General features: G+C 40.3%; 1 protein-coding gene across 2 annotated transcripts in view; it reads right to left on the reverse strand.

Moving 5' to 3' along the window:
* LOC140463056 (zinc finger and BTB domain-containing protein 46-like) overlaps window positions 1-25,230 on the reverse strand; it is a 98,223-nt gene that overhangs the window by 44,026 nt on the left and 28,967 nt on the right. For both annotated transcript variants that reach the window (XM_072556697.1, XM_072556696.1), the window contains exon 3: window positions 16,622-17,598. In XM_072556697.1, coding sequence (XP_072412798.1) covers window positions 16,622-17,598 — 977 coding nt within the window. The remainder of the gene's footprint in view (window positions 1-16,621; window positions 17,599-25,230) is intronic.

The following is a 25,230-nucleotide window of genomic DNA, read 5'->3' on the forward strand; positions in this document are numbered from 1 at the left end:
ACTTCAATCTCTTCGTGGGGCAAAGGATTACAAAAACCCATGATCCACAAAAAACACACCATCTTAAATAGGACACCTAATTTTTTTTTAATAAGTGCCTCAGAATTCTAGTGATAGTTTATTATACATGACTGTTCTAAAATCAATGCAGCTGATTCAAGACTTAAGTTTAATTTAGCCTAATTAAAAACACAAAAAAAAATCACAAAATGTATTAATTAGAGTGTGGGTGAGCATGTGTCAAATTAACTGTAGTGTCAGTAATATCAATGATAAATGAAAAGCTACATGGCAGAATTTGATTCAATAAGCTCGGTCAGTGTTGTAGAACAAGAAGTGGTAACAGAAATAAAGAGGAGGAAACCCAGTGAGGAATTTACAAAGAAAAATTAAGAATGTTCAAGTCTAGTAATCAGCAGTTAGCTAGTAAACAATGAGCACAAGGGTGCTCGTGATCAGAACTCAAAATTGAGATTTGTTTAGCCAATTTTGGTTGAGCTTAACTTCAGAGGGGGGAACATGGGAGGTGTGGACTGAAATTGAGGGATAACAACAGCATAGATTAAGGCTTTAGCAACACATGAGCTGGAGCAGGGATGGAGTTGCATGAAGCCATGGAATAAAAGGGACACTAGCAGTATGGACATTATGTTAGCTGAATGACAGAAAACAGCAATGCTGAATGGCTATTTTTCAGAATGGAGGATGGTACACTGCATGATTCCCAAAGGATCAGTTCTATGGCTACTGGTCTTCTTGAAACATATGCACTTGTGGGTAAAAGGCTTAATTTCAAAAGCTGCAGTTAAACGCAAAGTTTGAAAGTATTTTCAACTGTGAGAATAGATTCGTGGTGAGGAAGCCCAAATAAAGAGAAAAAAAAGGAAGATAGACAAAGACATTGTTTGCAATCGTTGCAGGAAACAAGGAGTGAGGATGTATAGTTAAGGATATGCCTGCCCAAAAAAATTGCCTTTACTACAGCTAGCACATTTTTAACTATTCATTGTCCCCATCATCACCTACCTAGCTTCTGTTCCTTAGCTTACTGTTAACAACCCTTTGGTCTGCATATCCTTTTTTCTCTCTCTCTGGGTTCTCTTCACCCCCCATTCTACTGTCATTGAAGCGGTTTTTAATTCTGAAGGAGGGTTATAGGATTCAAAACAATAACTGTTTTCTCTCCACAAATGCTGCCACACCTGCTGAGTTTCTCCAGAAATATATGTTTATGCATGTTTCAGATCTCCAGCATCCACAGTTCTTTGTTTTATTGCCATCCTTGTGAAACAGTAAATATCTGATCAGGGTCAAATACAATATTAAAATTACAAATGTTGTGATACAGCATCAGAAAGGTCTCATGGAAACAGATAGATTAAACAGGTGAATTTATGATAAGGACCACAGAATATAATTTAAATCTTGAGTATTTAGGTAGAAGACAATTTCTGTTCATTGAACACTAAAGCCATCTAACACATTAGAAATATGCGAGAGAAAGGAGGGATAGTGGAAAGATACAGTTCAATTTTGTCACTGAGCAAAAAGGAAGACTAATTGTGTTTTCCATGCCAATTATTTAATTCCCACAAAATCATGGCACAGGCAATAGGATTACAGAGTACTGAGTTAATGGTAAGATTCCTGGTAGTGCAGATGAGCAGAGAGATCTGTGTGTCCATGTACACAGATCCCTGAAAGTTACCACCCAGGTTGACAGGGTTGTTAAGACGGCATACACAGTGTGTTAGCTTTTATTGGTGGAGGGATTGTTTTCTGGAGCCACGAGGTCATGCTGCAGCTATACAAAACTCTTGTTGCGGCCACACTTGCAGTATGGCATACAGTTCTGATCACTATTATACGAAGGACGTGGAAGCTTTGGAAGTGGTTCAGAGGAGATTTACTAGTATGTTGCCAGGTACGGTGGGGGGGGGCTTAATGAGGCAAGGCTGAGGGACTGGAGGCTGTTCTCGTTAGTGAGAAGGAGGTTGAGAGGTGACTATGAGACATAAATGATCAGAGGATAAGATAGGGCGGGCAGCGAGAGCCTTTTTCCTCAAATGGTGATGGCTAGCACAAAGGGACATAGCTTTAAATTGAGGGGTGATACATGTAGGACAGATGTCAGAGGTAGATTCTTTACTCAGAGTAGTAGGGGCGTGGAACGCACTGCCTTCAACAGTAGTAGACTCACCAACTTAAAGGATATTTCCATAGTCATTAGATAAAGATATGGATGAAAATGGAATAGTGTGGAATAGATAGGCTTCAAATTGGTCCCACTGATCGGTACAACATTGAGGGCTGAAGGGCCTTTACTCCACTGTAATGTTCTATGGTTCTCAAGATCATATCAGCTTAACCATCTTCAGCTGCTATATCAACATCCTCTCCCCTCATTAATTAACAGTGAATATCTGTCCATCCTTAATGTTCAAATTCACCTAAAATTCCTCAGATGATAATGCATGCAGGCAGAAACGGCTGCATGACTCATCTGACTTTAGAATTTCTGTTGAAATGTGGCCAGTAATGCAACACTAGGCATCACCAAAGTCACATATATGACCAGCTTCCCTTAACACTCAAAAGTACAGCTGCACCGAAGCACCATTTCCCACCATCCACAATGAATGAAGCAGTGTTACAAAAGGTACACTTTTCACATGATCTGTAGAACAGCTAAATAAATTGAATACCTCATCTTAAATATTCACTTCCTCCATTAGCAACAAAGCATTGTTTCAGTGTGCACCTCAACAAAATAGATTGGAAAAATCAAAGCCTTTTTAGCAACTCTAACTCACAACCGTGAACACCAAGTAAACAGGCAGCTAGCAGAGTGGAATGACAAAACCTCCAAATGCCCCACATTACATGGTGCTGTTCCTTCATTTTCAATTGGCTAAGATACCTGGAATATCCCAACAGGACTTTGGGCACATCTACACCATGCAGACTGTACTAGTTCAATGAGGTACCATATCATTCTCAAGGACAACTGAGGATGCAAAACTTTACTTATCTTGACAACAAGGTCTATATCTGATGAGTGAATTTTAAAAAAAAACTAGAAACCAATGCTCTTCTCAGACAATGTTGAGGGTGGCATATCGATGGCAAAGAAAAAAGTGAAAGCCTTGGGGTCATCCGAAATAACATATCATCAGGAAAGAAGCCAATGCTGGCGTTTCTCTGGCCACTCGTGGGTTGTTTAGAATGCAACATGGTGGGTGCAACCCCATTCGGATGAACAACATGGGAAATGGTGTGGTTAACTGCAGCAAAGTCTGCAACCAGGCCAAAATGCATAGACTGCCACCATTGTAGTCTAATGGGTTGTAATTCATGACTTTGATTCAAGCAGTCTCAGTACTGTAGCAAGAGCAGAACCCTAATTGAAGGCATTTGACAATGAATTTCAGAATAGGCAAGGTGTGAAAACCAACAGCTTATTTGAAAAATTGAGATAACAGTTAGATTGCGATGGACTGATAATTTAAAAGCAGAGGGATCAGGAGGGAGTTCTGTTCACCACCATCCACCATACTCCCCTCCATTACCAATCCCCTCCCCACAACACACAGAGAAGTTGCAAATTTGAAGGGGAGGGTGAACAGTGCTCAAGGAGGAGAGAATTGTCAACATTATCAGTTAACAGTGAGCCTGGAAATGAAGTTGAGTAGTCAACAATTCACTGGGACTGGGGTTACAACGAGCAGCTAATGGGTTTCATGATCAAATAAATTAAAAACAGAAGATAGGATTGACAGTGTAGAATCCAACTTCAGGTACAGAGAAAGAGGATTCATGCAAGAAGCTGGGCCCACTGAATAGGCAAGGCAGGGAAGCAACAGAGGCAGATGAAAGAACTGCTTCAATCTTATGGATTTGCTCATCATTATGCTCCTTACACTTGGCTGTTGGATACCAGATTAGAGGCAACAGGAGAGAGGAGTGTATAATGCCAGAGTATCCACTGCATTCCAGAAAAATTCTGGAACTTTAATCTAAAAAAGTTTAAAGCTAGATAATTAAGTTGTAATAAACTTCAAATATTTATCAAAAATTAATGCATTTCTTCACTGACCATTATAGTGGCAGATACAAAAGGCTCACCTGCAAATTTATTGCATTAATTAACCCTTGTAAAATCTCGTCACGTGCTAATCTAATCTACAACACCCGTGCTATTCAAATTCCATGCCTTCAACATAACTGCACTCTTCATGTACATCGATATTCTATGTAGAAATCGTTTCACTCAATTTTACTGTCTACCTTGCATCAGCAAAGATCAGACAAGCTTTTTATAACTCAAAGTTCCTAACCTAAAAATGCAACACACATGCTCAAAGTTTGCTGCCGGGCTATTAAACTTCAAATCATTTGAACATGGGGTGTAAAAAAACCAAAAGTATGTTTAAACAATTACTAAAGACTAAACACATGTCAAACCAGATTCAACATTCATTGCAATCATAGCTTATCATGTGAAACAACAGGTCTCAAGATTAACGTCAAGGAGAACATTTAGCAACAATACTAAGTGTAAAACTAAACACATTGTTAACAAATCCTCAAAAACTGCTCGAACAATTTCCTTAAGGTTTCTCTACAATGAGAAGTGTAAATGTTAGCTATGTTGGGAGAATCTAGGAAAGACATCAGACTTCACTTGTGCAAATTTTTCTGATACTGTATTAGTGGTGCTGGAAGAGCTCTGCAGTTCAGGCAGCAAACAAGGAGCAGTGAAATCGACATTTCGGGCAAAAGCCCTTCGTCAATTTTTCTGATAGTCCATTTTTGCCTTTTCTTTTTGTTCAACTCTCTGTTCAACTCCCATCCTGCCTATTAACTACAACCTACATTTGAAGCAATTTTACTCTTGCTATAGTACTGTACAAAGTAGCACTGCTACTGGGCAAAACTTATCAACCCACCAACGATTCAGAAAGAAGTCTTCAGAAACCACTGATAGTGGGAGTTCAGAATAGCAGGTGGTCAGCAGGTGAAACAAAAATGAAGTAAAACATTCAATGCTGGGATAAAGATAACTTACTATGAACATAGATATAGATTAATCATTCACACCTTAGAAGTATTCCTTTTGAGGAGATGGAAGGTAAAATCCATCTGGCTGATTTCTAAGGACAGATTCCCAACAAAATGCAGTCATCGTTTTTGCTGGGAATGATCAAGAGAGTTTTGGCAATTTAATTTATTGCACACAGTATACTCTATTACATTACCCAAGATCATAAATCCACATCAACAGTTAGTACCCAAGGCTGCAGACTGGCATTTTGCATTTATCTTTCTGTGATACAGTAAGATTCTACACCACAACCTGTACCTGGATAATTTGAAAGATTGATTTGCTTTGCACAATGTTTGCATTAAGTGCTCATGTTGGGTTTTGCACCTGTTGATAAATGGTGGGACTAGATGGGGTTGGGATATCTGGTCGGCATCGACAGGCTGGACCGAAGGGTCTATTTCCATGCTGTACATCTCTATGACTATGACTCTAAATGGAAAACAACAGATATACAAGTAGTTCCAAGACAGCCATGTTGACATTCAGCAATATGCAAGTGAGAATACATCCATTTACTTTGGGATGCAAGAACTGAAAGCCCATTAACTATGCCAATGATTAGACTCGGTGAAAGATTGACAAAGTTCCTGACTCGCAAACTGAAATCTACACTAAGATTTTAATGTTCTGTAAGACGTACACTTTGGTGCCACCAGAGCAAAAACAGCAAGAGAATTTGGAAGTCAAGATCAAATTATTGAGAAAATAATTTACCGACATTCAAGTCCAGATCATGAGTAGTCAGTTTATTTCCTGTGTGGCATTAAGGAACCCAGGCCTCTCCTGAAAATTCTTCACCCAAATTATCTTTGACTACTGTTTTTCATGCTTATCTCCTATCTCCCTGATCATCTGCCCTCTGCCCAGAACAACCATATTTCAGCAAAGTCTCAGCTTCATTCCCTTATGACCAACTCAAGTTGAATGAATTAACTCATGTCAAACCTTTCTGCCACCTCAGTGTCAACTTTTGCCAGAGGAAATTCCTGACTACCACCTCTTTCTCCCATTTCAAAAATCCTAAAGCTTTCATCATCTCAAAGCTTTGTAAATCTATTCACTCCTAAGTCAAGCTCAGAATTGGCCCAGCAAGCAGCACCAAGCAGAGGAAATTGTCTCAAGTCAACAAACTTGCATTGCTATTTGTGTACTTCCTATTAACAAACTTGAATGCATCAGAAGTTAAGATTATTAACAAACTTGCTTACTGAAGAATCAATGTAAGGATGCAAGACATAGTTGAATATTAAAAAGGCAACATGGAGGGGCTAATGCTGCTGTTAAAAGGCTTTTAATTAAAACAACGGAATTTACATTTGCCTTATCCGATATCAATTTTCCAAATAAAGCCAACAGGGAGTTACCGTATATACTCATCTAAAAGTCAGATTTTTTTAAGACTATTGTTAAAGGTTCAATTTATAGGGCCGACTATTACACGGAGACGAGTTTTGAGGGGCTCAAATTCATGCTGAGTTTGAAATGCCATATTATTAACAAGTCAATTTGATCGTTCAACTAATCCTGGGTAAAGAAAAAAAACACAATGAATTACAGGAAAGGTAATTACTGGATAAAAACAAGAGAAACAAAAATGAATTACTAGTAGTAAATTTGCTTTATATATACACATCTTATCAAAGATTCATTGAAATCCTGCAAAATTACACTGTTCAACAATGTCATGGCCTGGTATAATGGCACACTTAAAATGAAACATTTATGAAATTCTGAATGTGTAAGCATCTTGAACATTCCCGCCAAATCCTTCTATTTCCCTCCCATTTACGTAATGAAACTCAGCAACATTAACAAATTTGTCAAAGATATAAAGATACATGCAGCTAATATATTTCACTTTTATTCAGATATAATGGCACAATTAAAATGATCAACTTTTTAACGATATTAACTTTTGGACGTGCAGAGGAACCTCAATAATCCTAAGGACACAGGCAGAGAGTATTTTGTTCAGTTAAATCGAATTCCAGATAATCAAATGCCAGATAACAATTTAAACCAAGTCTCAGGACCTTGCGATCTTATGGATAATCAAAAGCCAGACAATCGAGTTTGCTCTGCATAGTGAGCAAAGTGTGATAAGTACCGATAGACTTAGTACCAGTCTGAATGAATCAAAACGTGCTGTTATAAACCAAGTCAGCTAAGCAGAGTTATGAATAAATGAATGAATAGAGACGTAATATCGTAAACAAAAAGCGATAAGTAGAGTTACCGGCATGTGATTTCGTTTAAGTGGGTTAATGGGAACATGCAATTTCCTTTGTGAGAGGTTCATAATGCGATAAAGTAGGGTCAACTTTTACACAAGATAGATGTAAGATACAAGATATTTTGGCCAAAAATAAGGGGTCGGCTTTTACACGGGATTGACTTTTACACAAGTATATACGGTACTTTTGTTTAACAAAGAGCTGTAAAATTTCAGTTTTGTTAGAATTCAGAGAAGAGCATAATAAATAGAAATCTCTCATTTAATTTACTTTAAAGATTTTGTATTGCGATAAACAATGTGCTATATCACAAAATATTGAAATATATTTCTGTCCACTGACAACCATTAACCATGAAAGAACAACAAATTCCTTTCCTGACTCTCATTCCTGAGAAAGAAATTATGCAAGTAAATTCAATTAATTTCTAATTAACTCAGTGTACCAACATGCTACTAAACCAACATCTCACAAATAAACATTCTTTACTGTGCCATTTTGCTGGTTTGAAGAAGAAATTTGGGGTTAATATGAAAACTAGCCAAAGTTAAACAAAGGCAGGAAATGACAGAACTACGAAAACCTGTGACTTGTTTTTCTCTCAAATGAAGTTGACAGCCTCAGACATCCGGGTTCAATTCCCACCTCAGACGACTGTCTGTGTGAAGTTGGCACATTCTCCCCGTGTCTGCGTGGGTTTCCTCCCACAGTCCAAAAATTGTGCAGGTTAGGTGAATTGGCCATGCTAAATTGTCCGTAGTGTTAGGTGAAGGGGTAAATGTAGGGGAATGGGTCTGGGTGGGTTGTGCTTCGGCGGGTCGGTGTGGACTTGTTGGGCCAAAGGGCCAGTTTCCACACTAAGTAATCTAGTCTAATAATCTCCACTTGAGTATTTACATCTGTAGTTCACTGGGAATGCTTCAGAGACCTCAGGGAGGACTGACGGGCATAAGCTCAGATATTGAGCTAACAGAAAGATATAATGTGAATCCAATCAGGGAAAGTATGACTGGATAGAGTGGTATGATCCCAGCTCATGTTATTACTGTACAAGTCAGAGTTGAGAGCGTGGTGCTGGAAAAGCACATCAGGAATTCCTGATGAAGGGCTTATGCCCGAAACATCATTTCTCCTGCTCGCTGGATGCTGCCTGACCTGCTGTGCTTTTCCAGCACCACACTCTCGACACTGACCTTCAGCATCTGCAGTCCTCACTTTCTCCTTATCCAGATGCCAGACTGGCTGGATAAAACACATTTTTGTGATTTAACAAGGTGGTCCTTCATCAAAGGCTTTGCAACAGATTTGGTTACAACAATAAAAATAAAGATTAAACAAAAGAAATGAAAATAAAATAATTTCCACCTAACCTAACTTGAAATATTTTGAAATGCATCATAAAATACACTACTCATCTGGCCCAATAGCAGCCCTTTACTGTACTTAAATACCAAAAAGGAGGTCTCTTCTCTATCACATCTATAGGCTTGAGTCAATTCTTACTTTAAATTCCTAGTCTTGAGTCCTTGATGGCCTCATCCTTGAGTATTCACTCAAATGAGCTTAGACTTTCTCAGCTTCAAATAATCCCTTCAGGGTTCTAACTAAACATTTCTGATCTGGAACTTTCTAACTAAATTCCTTACATTGATGTAAACTATTCCCTAACACTTCTAAGCTATCTTCTTTCTTCAAAGAAAACTGCTGTACACATTTAACATCCACCAGGACTTGCGCTAACTGAAATCAAAAGGCCTTCCAAGCAATGGTTGTTTTTCTGAAAGACAAAAAACTAAATCCTTCAACTGGATGTTTAAATTGTTTTTTTTTGTCTGTCTGTCTGTAAAATACACCCACTGGAAATAATGCCCCATTACACACAAACAAATCTCTTGTAATTTTTTTTAAATCACAACTCCAGAATAATCAAACTAGTTAATCATTAAGTCTCCTCAGAGACCAAAATCCACATGCTCATTAGTTCAAAATCCAAATCACTAAAATACATGACATTAAACATACATAAAACAAACTTTACATCACACAATGAGCTGGGATCTTCAACTCATCAAGCTGGATGGTTGGAAGAAAACGGAGCTTTGCAAGGACAGATACAGGACATTATGAACGCCAATTTCAATTTGAGAAAGCAACTCGTATCGAACCATTGTCCTCAACTTAAAGAGCAATTATACAGCGTTATGAAGAAACTTGTTTAAAGCGGCAGCATGGTGACTCAGTGGTAAGCACTGCTGTCTCATAGCACCAGGCACCCGGTTCAATTCCAGCCTCAGACAACTGTGTGTGGAGTTTGCACATTTACCCCATGTCTGCATAGGTTTCCTTCAACAGTCCAAAGTTGTACAGGTTAGGTGAATTGCCCGTGCTGCATTGCCCAGTGTTCAGGACTATGTAGGTTAGGTGCATTAGTCAGGGGTAAATATTAAGTAATAGTTATGGGGAAATACAGCCTGGAGAGCATAATCAGCGATATTAATGAAGTACTGTACAGTAATATCTCAAGTGCAAACTTTTGTCAACTATTCCAGACAGTTGTATCTGACTGAATTGTTCTGGCAAGATGTGAAATTCTGGACTTACTAATTAGATGGATTATCAATTGTTTGGGAATTGTAATGTGTCAAAACGACCAGCAAAACACAAGATTCTAAGCACTAGCTAAAAGTACATTTGTGGAAGGACATTGCTGAGGAGCTGCTCTGATCAGCACATTTTCACTATCTATGGAAAAACTCATGCTTAAATATTAGTCCAAATCTTAAAAGATAATACTTGCACAGATTACATGTAATTGCTTCCAAACAGAACAAATTTCTGTCAATATTTTAAACTCATGTAAATCTTAGTAACTTGCCACCCTTAAACAACACAATACTGTTGAGTAATTCCATGAAATATTCTGTGTATTTTGCCACTGTTGGATGCTCAAAAAACATTTAAGTGAATGCCCATGTTCACATTACTGTCGCCCTGTTTCTGTATAAGTCGAAGCAAACACTCAGACACAGTATGGCTCTACCTTCATCTTTATTCCGAGCCCTGGAGACAGCGTGATCGACCATGTTCACAAAGACATGAGTTCACAGTCTTCTCTCAAACAGCAGACTCTTAAGGAATTACATAGTCACTTACAGGGAGCAACATCCTCATCTATATTGACTGAGTGACCATTACAATTCGAAAGCATCAACAGTAAAGATTAAGCCATCTGGCATTACACAATAGATAGTATTTGGAGATGCCGGTGTTGGACTGGGGTGTACAAAGTTAAAAATCACAACACCAGGTTACATTCCAACAGGTTTAACTGGAAGCACACTAGCTTTCGGAGCGCCGCTCCATCAGGTGATAATGCCTGATGAAGGAGCGGCGCTCCGAAAGCTAGTGTGCTTCCAATTAAACCTGTTGGATTATAACCTGGTGTTGTTTGATTTTTAACAATAGATATTCTTCACCTCGTTAAAGCACTACCTTACCTGGTGGATTATAACCTGGTGTTGTTTGATTTTTAACAATAGATATTCTTCACCTCGTTAAAGCACTACCTTGCCTCCAGCATGTCACTGTTTATTGCAAGTTCTTATCTGGTCACAGTCATGCTAGCTGAGCTTTTGTCCTGCAACCCTAAACTCAACGCTTTCCCTACCTGCTCATTCCTTATGCACATTCTCATTACCAGGTTTAACTTTCATCAATTTAGTGTCTAAATATCTATGTTTGCAGGCTTGACAATAACTGTTGAAATAGATGCGCTAATTCTGTTAATGTTGTAATCTGGAAGCTAACGAGATATGAAGGGATTAATTTGCTCTGCTGACCTGTCGGAAATTGGATGCCCCGGGGGTAGGGTGCTATGTTTTTAGATCTTGCTAGTACAACGTAAAAGAATTTACATTATCATCTGTTATTCTGAGTAAATTTACATCATCATCTATTCAGGATCAATAAGAACATTGCAATTAAAATTCTGACTACTTCCTACAAAAAAGATTTACACCAGATCTTGCCATTAGGGAACGACTTACATTACATTGTTTCTGGAAATGGTCAAGTCATTGCACTGTGTCTTGAGTGGCATGTGACTGGGGGGATGGGGAGAGGCTGGGGGTTGTCTTGTGGGCATTACTGACTGTGATATAAAGATCTTATATAAAGATAGGACTATTCCTTTGTTCAGACAGCCTCTCTTGACACACTTTGTAAGCAAAGTATGTTAAGTGATCCTCCAAAGCTTGTACTTGATTAATAAAATTTTGATTGTTCACAGAGATTGGCGTATTGCAGTTGCATCAACTATGCAACAATCTCAAGATGAAAAGAGCCAAACACTAAAGGCATGATTTAAGAATGAGATACGAATGTCTTGATTGCTACACCAGATATTTTAACCCAACAACAACCAAAAGCTTTTTTCTAACTGGGTGCCACTTAGTAATATTTGCTCTCTCATCGGTTACAGAAATTAGTAACCATTCTTTACTGCTCATTCCAAGTTTCCTCTTGAAATGCTGGTGAATGATCCATTTGTAATTCTGACCAACCTGAAACAAAATCAGGAATTAAAGAAACTCAGCAGGTGGTTACATTTGTGCAGTTTCTCCACCAATTTCTGTTTGTGGTTCAGATTTCCAGCATCCACACTTCTTAGCTTTATTTTAGCGACCTCCAGGATGGTGACGTTGAGATATTTACAGTGGTAATACTGCTAAATCAATTTAAGTTGATTAGAAACCCAGTTGTTAGAGAATTTCAATGCGTGACACCTAAGTGGCAGGCAGCAATTGCACCATGCATATTGTTACTGGGTAGGTTACCGATAAAGCAGCTACATGAAGATGGTTGGGCCTAGGACACTGCCCAGTGGAATTCCTGCCGTGATGATTGGCTTCAAAACAACCACAGGCAGCTTTGTGCAAGCTTTAATTCTGACTAATGGAGAGTTACGTTGCTTGATAATATTGCCAATACATGAGATTAATTTGCTGATGAATAAGAGTAGTTTCACGGCCAATGTATGGGCTAGGTTTGATTTTCCTTTTTTGGTGCACAGGACATGACTGATAAATACTGAACTCTTTTTGAGTAGAAGCCAATGTTGTACCGATACAACTTTTCAACAAACATGGCTTAGCTCTCAAACACAGATTGTCAACACAACAGCAGGGATGTTACCAGAGTCCACATCCTTGGCTGTACCTAATGTTATTAGATTCCTGACAGCGGCGAAACAGGCCCTTCATCCAGACCCATTTCCCCCTGACTAATGCACCTAACACTGTGGGCAATTTAGCATGTCCAATTCACCTGACTTGCACATCTTTGGACTGTGGGAGGAAACCAGAGCCCTGGAGGAAACTCATGCAGACACAGGGAGAATGTGCAAACTTTACACAGACAGTCACCCAAGGCTGGAATTGTACCTGGGACCCTGGTGCTGTGAGGCAGCAGTGCTAACCACTGAGCTACCATGTGGTATGCTTTCACGCGATTCAATGTAGTGAGAACCAAACAGGCTGAAGCTTGGCATTTGTGATCATGGCAATTTCCAAAGTAAGCCAAAATGAATTGATCAGTAAGTAATTCTGGCTTAACGTGGCTCATTCTCATTGCTTTTAATCATTTACTTCTTTCTTTTCAAGTCAGAGGCAATGTGAGGATTCCACTCATTTATTCAAGTCTATCTATTGATAAAATTAGGTGAGGAGGATGACTTGGGTTTTAATCATCTTGGCTGGCTGCAACAAACATCTTTAATTCTTTGTGCAGCGTAGCCATTCTTCACGCAAATTCCAATGTAGTTTGCCAGTCCACCAGAATCGAGTAAGAAACTAACAACAAGGATTACTTGAATAAAAAGGAAACGCTATTTTTGATTGCAAACACTAAGAAAAGGCATGACATTAAACATACAAAAACTGGTATAATGTTAAAAAATGAGCGAGTGTGTGCTAAACATTAAAAAATGTAAAAGTATATGCAATTATAAAAGCCCTTACAGTGAATTTGAGGTGTCAGGTTAAAACCGAAGACCATGATCGTTTAATTGATGTTTTGCTCTCGGTACGTTAACATATATCCAAATTGCTTTATCAAGAGATCACATCCTTTGAGAGGGAGGAAGTCAAATGGATGATTATCAGATGTTTCATGGAACTGAGCTAACCTAGGGGGTTGTTGCATACTTTCAAGAGTTCCACGAAACATCTGATAACCGGTCCCAGATATTAAAATCAGATGACAGGAGTCAAAAATTGATCCGAGTTCCGTTGAAGAATCACCAGACTCTCAACATGAACTGATTTCTCCCCATCAATCCTACTGAATTTCACTAAATTTATTTTTGTTTCAGATCTCTAGCATCCAAAGTTCTTTCTTCATATTTTACCACTATCATGACATTACATCCTCACCAACTTTTCAATAGGCAAATCTACTGACTGGCATGACGAATGTACTTATTTCGCAAAGATAACTGCTAACTTACGATGTTTACTCAATTACACTGCAAATTTGTACAAGTTCATTTGGAGGTGGCCTGACACTGCACTAATTGCCATTGTTAGATGTTTTCGTGTCACTAGCTGGACCCCTTTGAATGTTATGACATATCTTCTCCTTGGACTAAAGGCAAAACTGAAATAACCAGCTCATTAGGCACTAGGTTAATTCAACACAAGTGCTACTTTGTAACGTATAAATGGTAAGTTCACACAACTATGTCAATATACAGGACAAATTAAGCAAAATTCATCTATTATGTCTTTCAGCTTCTCCCACATTAAGAAACAGTTTAAAGCACTAGATCCTACAAAGGACATGAGCCCCAACAACATTCGGGCAGCATTACTGAAAACCTGAACCTCAGAACTTGCCATGCCCCAAACCATGCAGTCCAATACATCAACACCACTGGCATCTGCCCTGCAATGTGGAAAATTGTCCAGCTACTTCCTGTGCACATAAAGCAGGACAAATTCAAGCCAGACAATTTCTACCCATCTGCTTTCGATCATCAATAAAGTGATGGAAGGGATCATCAACAGTGCAAACATCATTGACCACGGCACTTCCCGTCTCACTTGCTCAGCTGGAATATCCAGACAAAGGGGCTCAGTTCCCAATCCACAGAGCCACCCAAACTTTGGCTTTGAAACTCTCTCCTTTCCGCACACTGCTGCTCACTCGTCTGGTATTCCTTTAAGCATGCACTTCCGAGGAAAACAACTCCTAGCTCCATCCTAGACACCCAGTCAAACTTTTTCCTAGAGCAATGAATACAATCTTCAATGTTGTGCTGATCTTCCTGATATTTCTCTACCATTTGCCTGAAAACAAGATTTGCACCTGTAAGCTTCTTCTTGGCATCACAGGTTTTCATAAATACTCATGTTTATTTACAAGCTGATTGTCTGTCTTTCCTTTGTATTTTGGTGCCAACATGCTTGCCTCATGGCCTTTAGATTTTCTCTGTGATGATATAAATGATTAGCTTTTGAGGACCTGGACCTCACATTCACCCAGACAGGCCCATAATGCTGCTTCCATACCATCCAACCCCACTGATTTGCCATTCTTCAATTCTTGGAACGCTGCTCTGACCTCTTCCTGATTGACAGTCCTGTCATTCCTTGATTTGTTCCCATATTTTCCTCTGTCTTTAGTAAAAGTATTGACCTCATCTCATCATCTTTCACTCTGATTACTCTACTTGCACCTTTGCTTGTATGTACTATACATCAAGACATATTGATGAGATCAACTGAAGTAATCATTACCACTCACTGACTCAGGCTTTATACTAGGAGTTAATTCCCATCACCCAGAATCTCAACCACTCCAAGAGGTGCAGCTTAGTATTTTGTGTACTTTGAATTTAAGATGCCATGCTCTGTGTAGTCGCCTCTGCACTGGAATGACTAAATGCAAATTAGTCAATCAATTTGTGGAACAGCTTTATTAATTTAACATGAGAGCCTGTGTTGCCAATTCCTTCATTTTACTACATGAGCAAACTGAAAGATTTATTTTAAGTAACTTACTGCAAAACAAAGGGAGTATTTTAAACAACGTATGAACATGTTCATCATCTCAACAACTTTAATCAAGATGGAAATTCATAAAACACTTGGACAGGAAGAGGTTTCCTTGTGTTAAGTGATTAATTCATACCTGCCTAGTCTAGAGCCATTTGCTAGAAAATAATGGACAGCACAAGAGCTGCCAGCAGGGCACAGTGTATTCCATGCAAGTGAACTGTAGGGGAGGCAATCGTTTAACAGACAAGAGAAGACGAAAGCACATGTATTCATTCAAGAATAAATCAGTCACTTGTTCAGCTCAAATCAACAGAGAAGAAAATATCGCACTGTGAACTGATTGTAGGAGAGTTAAACATATGAAGCATAAATAATCAAATGACAATCTCACACATTTGAATTTAACTTCTGTAATAACCAGCAACTATTAAGGAGACATTAGATGAGATTCCCCAGTGTGGAAACACGCCCTCCCAACCAATCCACACCAACCCTTCGAAGAGTAACCCATCCAGACCCATTTCCCTCAGATTAATACACCTAACATTATGGGCAATTTAACATGGTAAAAACAATGACTGCAGATCCTAGAAACCAGATTCTGGAGTACAGTGGTGCTGGAAAAGCACATTCTGGAGAATGTCTGTGTGGACTTTGCACATTCGCCCTATATCATGGTGGCTCAGTGGTTAGCACTGCTGCCTCACAGCACTAGGGTCCCAGATTCGATTCCAGCCTTGGGTGACTGTCTGTGTGGAGTTTGCACAGTCACCCAAGGCTGGAATCGAATCTGGGACCCTGGTGCTGGGTGAGGCAGCAGTGCTAACCACTGAGCCCCCATGCAAATAGAAACTCCAAATTTCAGTCTGCTTCAACTATGTGAACAACTAAACAGAGATAAAAAGAGTCTTGTGTATGCAGCTTCAATGGCATTTCTTTACGAACGTGCAAACGTTGTGCCTAACCACTTAAAATGTTTTATCTATTCTTACCATGAAAAGACGGTTAGACTATTTAACTTAAGTGACAAATTTAATATTACTGTCAGATTTACTATAACATATTTTGAGGCAGAGGGAAAGAGCAACAGGACTATTTGGACAGTTATCAAAAAGCCCAGGTATAATTCAATGAATAATTTTATTCTGCGGTGCAAGATTTCATAACTGGCGATATTCATCACATTTTAAGAAAACATTAATATATTTTAATCTTTAGCTTACCCGATCCATCCCGGCTGTTATATGGCCACCCTGTAACAGTAAGCATCGATGGCACTGGAGAGCTGGCTCTACTGTCCACTTCAACATGCTGTGTAATATGGCGCACTGTTTGCTTATTTTTACGATTCTTTTTTCGGCCAGGCAACTGCCACACCTCAGGAACCTGATCAGAAAAAGTGTTCTGTGAAGTGCTGCCCTTGCCAAGGTGAGATTCTCTCAGTTCAACACCTCCATAATGGGAAGGAGATATCTGTTCCTCCTTGACTCTAAATGAATTGTAACCAACATCACTGGACCAGAGAGACTGCGATGAGATGTCATCATGACTGTCAGTTTTCTGCTCATGTTCTTCTTTACTATAGCTGCTCCCACCATCATGACAGCTTGCAATCGCCGAATCTCCAGAAGAATTTGCAGGGCTTGTTCGTCGCCTTTCCAACCAGGGAGAACTGCTCCTGCCCACTGCTACTGGTGTCACAATATCAATGCTGCTGCTTGAGGGAGCTCCCATATCATACTCCATTATATCCTCTGATGGCTCAGTCTTTATACTGATATCTAAAGCTGCCTTGATAAAACTGTGACATGCCTGAACTATGTCTGTCATCTGCAAATAGCTCGCAGCTGACATCACCTCAATGACATTCTTGCTAGTCAGTGCAAGGTGTGCTGAATACATAAAATCAATGATTACTTTGAAACCTTGCGCTGTGACAATGTCCAAATGAGTCACTGTGGCCTGGTCTGAGGACATCTTCTGCACCTGACAGTACAAAGTTTTGAAGTAGCGACTACTACCAAGCAAGACATTTTTATGTGCTTTGAATATTTTCCCCTCTACAATGATGCAGACATCACACAAGATGCCATGTTGTCGCTGTTCATTCAATTCCTGCAGTAAGTGGCGATAATGGGAAGTGATCTCCATGTCATCCTTCCGATTATTCATTGACAGATATTGCTGTTGTTTCTGAATCCTAATAACAGGAAAGAATGAAGAAAATCACTATCAACTTTGCACAACATGAATGGTAAAACAAAATCAGAATTCTAATCCCAAATTTTAAATGGCAATGAACAACATAATTTTCACCAAATGCAAAGTTATGTCTGACGGTAAACAGAATCAACTATAAATTCATAAACATTGCTGAATATTTCAATCTACCATTCAGAAAACATTATACAACACAACAACATTCAGTACTGTAGCATACAATTCATTAAAATCAATTTGCTACCCAAAACATGAAAAGCAGTAGTTTCTTCTACAGTTTAGAGTTAAAACCTTTAGAATGCAGATGATAAGCACGGCCACAAAAGAATTAATAGGACAGAAAGAACTATTAAATGGGAAGGCACACCAAAGCTTCAGCTTCGCTTCCAATTGTTATCCTTCTCACCTTTGGATGATCAATCTAACAGTTCCCTTCACTTCCTTTTCTTGTCTTTCCTTCTTGGGCATGGGCTATTTGCAACTACTCTGGTAGCACTTCCTCACACCTTGCCTCCTTCAATTCACTTACTATTCAAGTCTCTCCAGTGCAATTCTTCTTTTCATGTCACTTTCTACAAAAGCAATTCTGATGTTTTCTTTTTATCTCACTATGGATCTCACCAACCATGGTCGATGAGGCCCTCAACTGTTTCTGACTCAGTATGTGCATTTCGGCTTTCTATCCCACTCCTGGAGGATTCTCTTTGTCCTAACTTTCAAACTCATCAGCTTCTGTCTTCAATGTGTCAGCCTTTGTTATTTCAGCCATCTCCACCATGCTGCTTCTAATTTCTCAAAACTTTCCCTACAATTAGTATTTTGCCAGGACTGTTGCCTCCCTGACAGCTCAATCACCCTCAACACCTTGTCCTTTTCCCATGTCACCGTCCCTTCAATTGGAGGTGATACAACACCTTGCCCTTTATCTCCTCTCTTAAAACCTTAAATCATTCCTTTCATGTGCAACAGCAATTTACCTGTAGTTCTTTCAATTTACTATGATGCATTCGTTAGTCACAATATTATTGCCACTGCATCAATGAAATGAAATTCAGACAGAATGATCACTTTGTGGAACACCTCTGTTCAATTCACAAACAGAACCCCAAGCTTCCAATGTCTTGCCATTTGAATTCACCACTTTACTTGCACGGTCACGCTTAGATCACTGGCCTGCTGTATTGATCTAATGAAGCTCAACTTAAACTGGATTTAAGTTAAAGAGCATTTTAGCTTCCAATTTAATATAAACTTACCATCACACGAATCAGTTTAGTGAACCTTTGTTGCACTCTTTGGATGGCAAGTACGCATTGTTTTCAGTAAGGAGACCAAAACTGCACAATATACTCCAGATATGGTCTCACCAAAAGCCATATGTACTTGCACTAAAACTTGCTTGCTTCTATATTCAAATCCTTGTACAAAAATGGCCTTTCCTTCTTAAAGGTTGAATAATCTCATATGTACATTTCTTAATCTTGGTCACCTTGTAGCCATGTCCTGTCATCACAATTGTATAGCCATTTATGCCTGTGTTGTTAATTCACCAATCTTATGATAGCTGTGTGGACTCTAGATATAATAGAACATAGAACAGTACAGCACAGAACAGGCCCTTCAGCCCATGATGTTGTGCCGACCACTGATCCTCATGTACGCACCCTCAGATTTCTGTGACCATATGTATGTCGAGGAGTCTCTTAAATGTCCCCAAAGGCCCTGCCTCCACAACGGTTGCTGGCAACACATTCCATGCTCTCACAACTCTCTGTGTAAAGAACCCGCCTCTGACATGCCCTCTATAATTTCCTCCAACCAGCTTAAAACTATGACCCCTCGTGTTAGTCATTTCTGCCCTGGGAAATAGTCTCTGGCGATCAACTCTATCTATGCCTCTCATTACCTTGTATACCGCAATTAGGTCCCCTCTTCTCCTCCTTTTCTCCAATGAAAAAAGTCCGAGCTCAGTCAACCTCTCCTTATAAGATAAGCCCTCCAGTCCAGGCAGCATCCTGGTAAACCTCCTCTGAACCCGCTCTAAAGCATCCACATCTTTCTTATAATAGGGCGACCAGAACTGGACGCAGTATTCCAAGTGCGGTCTAACCAAAGATTTATAGAGCTGCAACAAGATCTCACGACTCTTAAACTCAATCCCTCTGTTAATGAAAGCCAAAACACCATATGCTTTCTTAACAACCCTGTCCACTTGGGTGGCCATTTTAAGGGATCTATGTACTTGCACCCCAAGATCCCTCTGTTCCTCCACACTACCAAGAATCCTATCCTTAATCCTGTACTCAGCTTTCAATTCGACCTTCCAAAATGCATAACCTCGCATTTATCCAGGTTGAACTCCATCTGCCACTTCTCAGCCCATCTCTGCACCCTGTCAATGTCCCATTGCAGCCGACAACAGCCCTCTATACTGTCAACGACACCTCCAACCTTTGTGTCATCTGCAAACTTGCTGACCCATCCTTCAATCCCCTCATCCAAGTCATTAATAAAAATTACAAACAATAGAGGCCCAAGGACAGAGCCCTGTGGAACACCACTCACCATAGACTTCCAGGCAGAATATTTTCCTTCTACTACCACTCGCTGTCTTCTGTTGGCCAGCCAATTCTGTATCCAGACAGCTATGTTGCCCTGAATCCCATTCCTCCTGATCTTCTGAATGAGCCTACCATGGGGAACCTTATCAAATGCCTTGCTGAAGTCCACATACACAGCTCGACCCTCATCAACTTTTCTAGTCACATCCTCAAAAGAACTCTATAAGGTTAGTGAGGGATGACTTGCCCCTCAAAGCCGTGTTGACTGCATTTAATCAAGCCATGCTCTTCCAGATGGTCATAAATCCAATCCCTCAGAATCCTTGCAGACGACAGACGTAAGACTTACTGGTCTGTAATTGCTGGAGATTTCCCTATTTCTTTTCTTGAAGAGAGGAATTACATTTGCCTCTCTCCAGTCCTCAGGTACGACTCCAGTGGAGAGCGAGGATGAAAAGATCTTCGCAAGTGGCGAAGCAATTGCATTTCTCATTTCCCAAAGCAGCTGAGGACAAATCTGGTCCGGGCCTGGCAACTTGTCAATCTTAATGTTTGACAAATTTTCAGCACAGCAGCTTCTTCTATCTCTATCCATTTCAGCATGCACACCTGCTCTTCAAAGGTTTCATTCACTACAAAGTTCATTTCTTTCGTAAAGACAGAAGCAAAAAACTCATTTAGGGCTTCCCCTACCTCCTCAGACTCCTCACACAAATTCCCCATGCGATCCCTGATCGGGCCTACTCTTTCTTTGACCATTCTCTTATTCCTCACATAAGTGTAAAATGCCTTTGTGTTCTCCCTAATCCGTTCTACCAAGCCTTTCTCATGCCCCCTCCTGGCTCTCCTCAGACCATTTTTAAGCTCCTTCCTCGCCTGCCTGTAATCCTCTAGAGCTGAGCTTGACCCTAGCTTCCTCCATCTTATGTAAGCTACCTTTTTCCTTTTGACGAGAAGCTCCACCGCTCTCGTCATCCAAGGTTCCTTTATCTTACCACTTCTTGCCTGTCTCAGAGGGACATATTTATTCATCACTTGCAACAACTGTTCCTTAAACAGTCTCCACATGTCTATAGTGCCTTTACCATGGAACAATTGCTCTCAATCCATGCTTCCTAACTCATGTCTAATTGCATCATAGTTTCCTCTTCCCCAATTAAATATCCTCCCATTTTGCCTAATCCTCCCCTTCTCCATAGCTATGTAGAATGTGAGGCAGTTGTGGTCACTACGACCAAAATGCTCTCCCACCACAAGATCTGATACCTGCCCCGGCTCATTGCCGAGCACCAAGTCTAGAATGGCCTCTCTCCTTGTCGGCCTGTCAACAGACTGAGTTAGGAAACCCTCCTGAACAAACCTTACAAAAACAGCTCCATTCAAATCTTCTGCTCGAAGGAGGTTCCAATCAATATTAGGAAAGTTAAAGTCACCCAATACAACAACCCTACTACATCCACACTTTTCCAAAATCTGCCAAGCTATGCTTTCTTCCATCCCCCTGCTGCTATTGGGGGGCCTGTAGTAAACCCTTAAATGAGGTGACTGCTCCCTTGCTGTTCCTAATTTTCACCCATACTGACTCGGTAGGCAGATCTTCCTCGACAATGGAAGCTTCTGTAGCTGTGATACCCTCTCTGATTAGTAGTGCTACACCCCCTCCTCTTTTTGAATGCTCTAAACCCTGGAACATCCAGTAACCATCCCTGCCCCTGAGAAACCCATGTCTCTGTTATGGCCACAACATCATAGCACCAGGTACTGATCCATGCTCTAAGTTTGTCACTTTTATTCCTGAAACTCCTTGCGTTAAAGCAAACACACTTTAACTGATACCTTAGTTCCTTGGCAGGAAAATCCTTCCCACTAGCTGGTCTATCTCTTGCTACTGCCTATCTGCATCAACTCTCATCTCTGGTACACAGCTCAGGTTCCCACCCTCCTGCCATACTAGTTTAAACCCTCTCGAACTACTCGTGCAAAACTTCCACCCAGGACATTGGTCCCCTTCCAGTTCAGATGCAACCCGTCCTTCTTGTACAGGTCCCACCTTCCCCAGAAGGCATCCCAATTATCTACATATCTGAAGCCCTCCCTCCTACACCAGCTGTGCAGATAATATATTTATCGTTTTAGTATTTTTGGACCATGACCTGATTTGCTGCTAACTGTTTCCTCTGCCTTCGGGCTTTGCTTTCTACTTTTCATTTCCATCTATTTGCTTTACTATTGTCACTGCCCCCTTCACGTTCTCATCTCCTGCTCCACCGTTTTCACTCCTTCACTAACAAATAACTTACCAGTAAGGAGGTGGGATTGTGTTGTTAGTGAAAGATAAAATCAGTGCAATAGATAGAAAAGCTATTGGCTCAGAAAATCCAGATGCACAATCCACGAGTCTGGATGGAGCAAAGTCGTAAATCCCAGTCCTGCCTGGATACAACTTGCTCAGCTTGTCTAAGTCCCGACTTCCCAGATTCTAATCCTCAAGTTCTGAGAAGTAAAATTTCATAAGATCATTAAAACACAGGAGGAGAATTAGGTCATTCAGCTCAGAGTCTGCTGCATTGTTTTATCATGGCTAATGTTTTTCAAACCTACTCTTCTGCCTTCTCCCCACAACCTGTGATCAGTTTACTAATCAAGAACTTATCTCTGTCTTAACTACAATCAATGACTTGGCCTCCACAGCTGTCTCCAGCAATGAATTCCATAGATTCCCCACCTCTGGCTGAAGACATTCCTCTTCATCTCAGTTCAAAAGGATTGCCACTTTGTTCCTAAGCTACTCCCTCAGGTCCTAGTATTTCCTACTAGTGGAAACATCTTCTCCAGATCCACTCTATCTTGGGCTCCCAGCATTCTGCAAGTTTCAAGCAGAATGTCCCCCCTGCATCCTCCTGAACTCCATCAAGCATAGAACTAGAGTCCTCATTCACTCTTCACATGTCAAACCTTTCATTCCTGGGATTGTTCTTGTGAACTTCCTCTGGACCCCTTTCCAAAGCCAGCATATCCTTTCTTAGATATCAGAGTCCAAATTGTTTACAATATTTCAAATACGGTCAGACCAGAGCCTTATACGGCCACAGCAGTACACCCCTACTCTTCCATTCTAGCCCTCTTGAAATGAACTCTGGTTAATCCAGGCATTTCCATATAGCCTGGAAATATTTCCATATTTCCATATGGTTGGCGCTTTTAAAAAACGGCAACATCCACACTGGTAGTTATTTCAAATTTGCCATATCTTTACGGATAAAAGGATTTGCATACAAAAATGAAGTAATTTGCTGAGCAATAGTATCTTTCTGTCAGAGTCGCATCTACGTAGGAAACATGTCTTTTATTTTTGCATCTTTAAAAACTGTGAACTGCAATGAGAATGAACAGTTTTTTTTATAAACAGGGATTTACAAGAATTCCAGAATTTCACAGCAAGGTATTTTAAACTTACTTATGCTCTATTTTTGTCGCCATCAGCTCCTACAATGTGGAGGCAAATCTTGAGCTGAGGAGCTGTTTACAAGTGAAGCGGATTGGCTCTTAGCTAACTGAACATGATTGAACTGGAAATAAAGTATGGAAGTACACAGAAAGATAAAGAAGGATACACAGTTGCTCTTCCCCATAGAAACTGCCTGTTCTCTGCAGTAAAAAAGATTTTATCTTAAGAAAACCATTAATCGTTCCTGCCTCAACTGAACTGATATATCAGAGATATTTTCCAGGCCAATCAGTCACTCTGTAGTTCTTGCAAATCAGTGAAAATGTCCAGAGAATGGCCCATTTGATCATGGTCTATGGGCTGAGGAGTGGCAGATAGTTTAATTTAGATAAATATGGGGTGTTGTCTTTGCAAAGGCAAATCAGGGCAGGATTTATATACTTAATGGTAAGGTCCTGAGAGGCGTTGCTTACCAGAGACCTTGGAGTGCAGATTCATTGTTCCTTCAGAGTGGAGCTGCAGGCAAACAGGGTAGTGAAAGTAGTGCTTGTTCGACTTGCCTTTATCAGTCAATTCATCGGGTATAGGAGTTGGAACATCATACTATGGCTGTACAGGACATTAGTTCAGCCACTTCTGGTACACTGCGTTCAATTCTTGTCTCCCTCCTTAGGGATGACATTGAGAAACTAGGAACAGTTCAGAAAAGAATAACAAGCATGTTGCCTGATAGGAGGGTTTGAGCTACAGGGAGATGCTGAATAGGCTGGGGCTATTTTCCCTGGAGTGGCGGAGGCTGACAGGTGACCTTATAAAATCATGAGGGGCATGGATAGGAAGAATAGACAGGGTCTTTCCTCAGTGTGGGAGAGTCCAAAACTAGATGGCATACATTTAAAGAGAGATGGGAAAGATTTTGAAAGGACCTATGGGGGTAACTTTTTCATGAGAGGGTAGCACATGTATGGAATAAACTGCCAGAGGAGATGATGTAGCCTGGTACAATTACAACATATAAAAGGCATCTGGATATGTACATGAATAAAGATGAGATTCAGAGGGATATGGGCCAAATGCCAGCAAATAGGACGAGGAATGGATGAGTTGGACCAAAGGGTCTGTTTTGAAGCTGTACATTTCTATGACTCTAGCCAAATTAGGTTCCTCTTAATAAGAAATCAGGAAGCAAAGACCTTTTACCAGCCTTTTCTCCCTCTTTGAATAATAGATATTCCCTATGTTGCTGTCCTCATTAAGTGTAGTGGTTAATATTCCCGCCTGTCACGGGCAGGGCTATGTGCTTTAGGTTTGGGGTGGTACGGTGGGTCAGTAGTTGGGACTGCTGCCTCACAGTACCAGGGACCTGGGTTCACTTCCCACCTCTGGAGACCGTCTGTGTGGAGTTTGCACGTTCTCCCAATGTTTGTGTGGATTTCCTCAAGGTGCTCCAGTTTCCTCCCACAATCCAATTAATGGTAAGGTCCTAGGGAGTGTTGCTGAACAAAGAGTCCTTGGACTGCAGCTTCACAGCTCCTTGAAAGTGGAGTCGCAGGTAGATAGGATAGTGAAGGCGGCGTTCGGTATGCTTTCCTTTATTGGTCAG

This window comes from Chiloscyllium punctatum, chromosome 37 (assembly GCF_047496795.1).
Source record: "Chiloscyllium punctatum isolate Juve2018m chromosome 37, sChiPun1.3, whole genome shotgun sequence".
NCBI classification, from domain to species: Eukaryota; Metazoa; Chordata; class Chondrichthyes; order Orectolobiformes; family Hemiscylliidae; genus Chiloscyllium; species Chiloscyllium punctatum.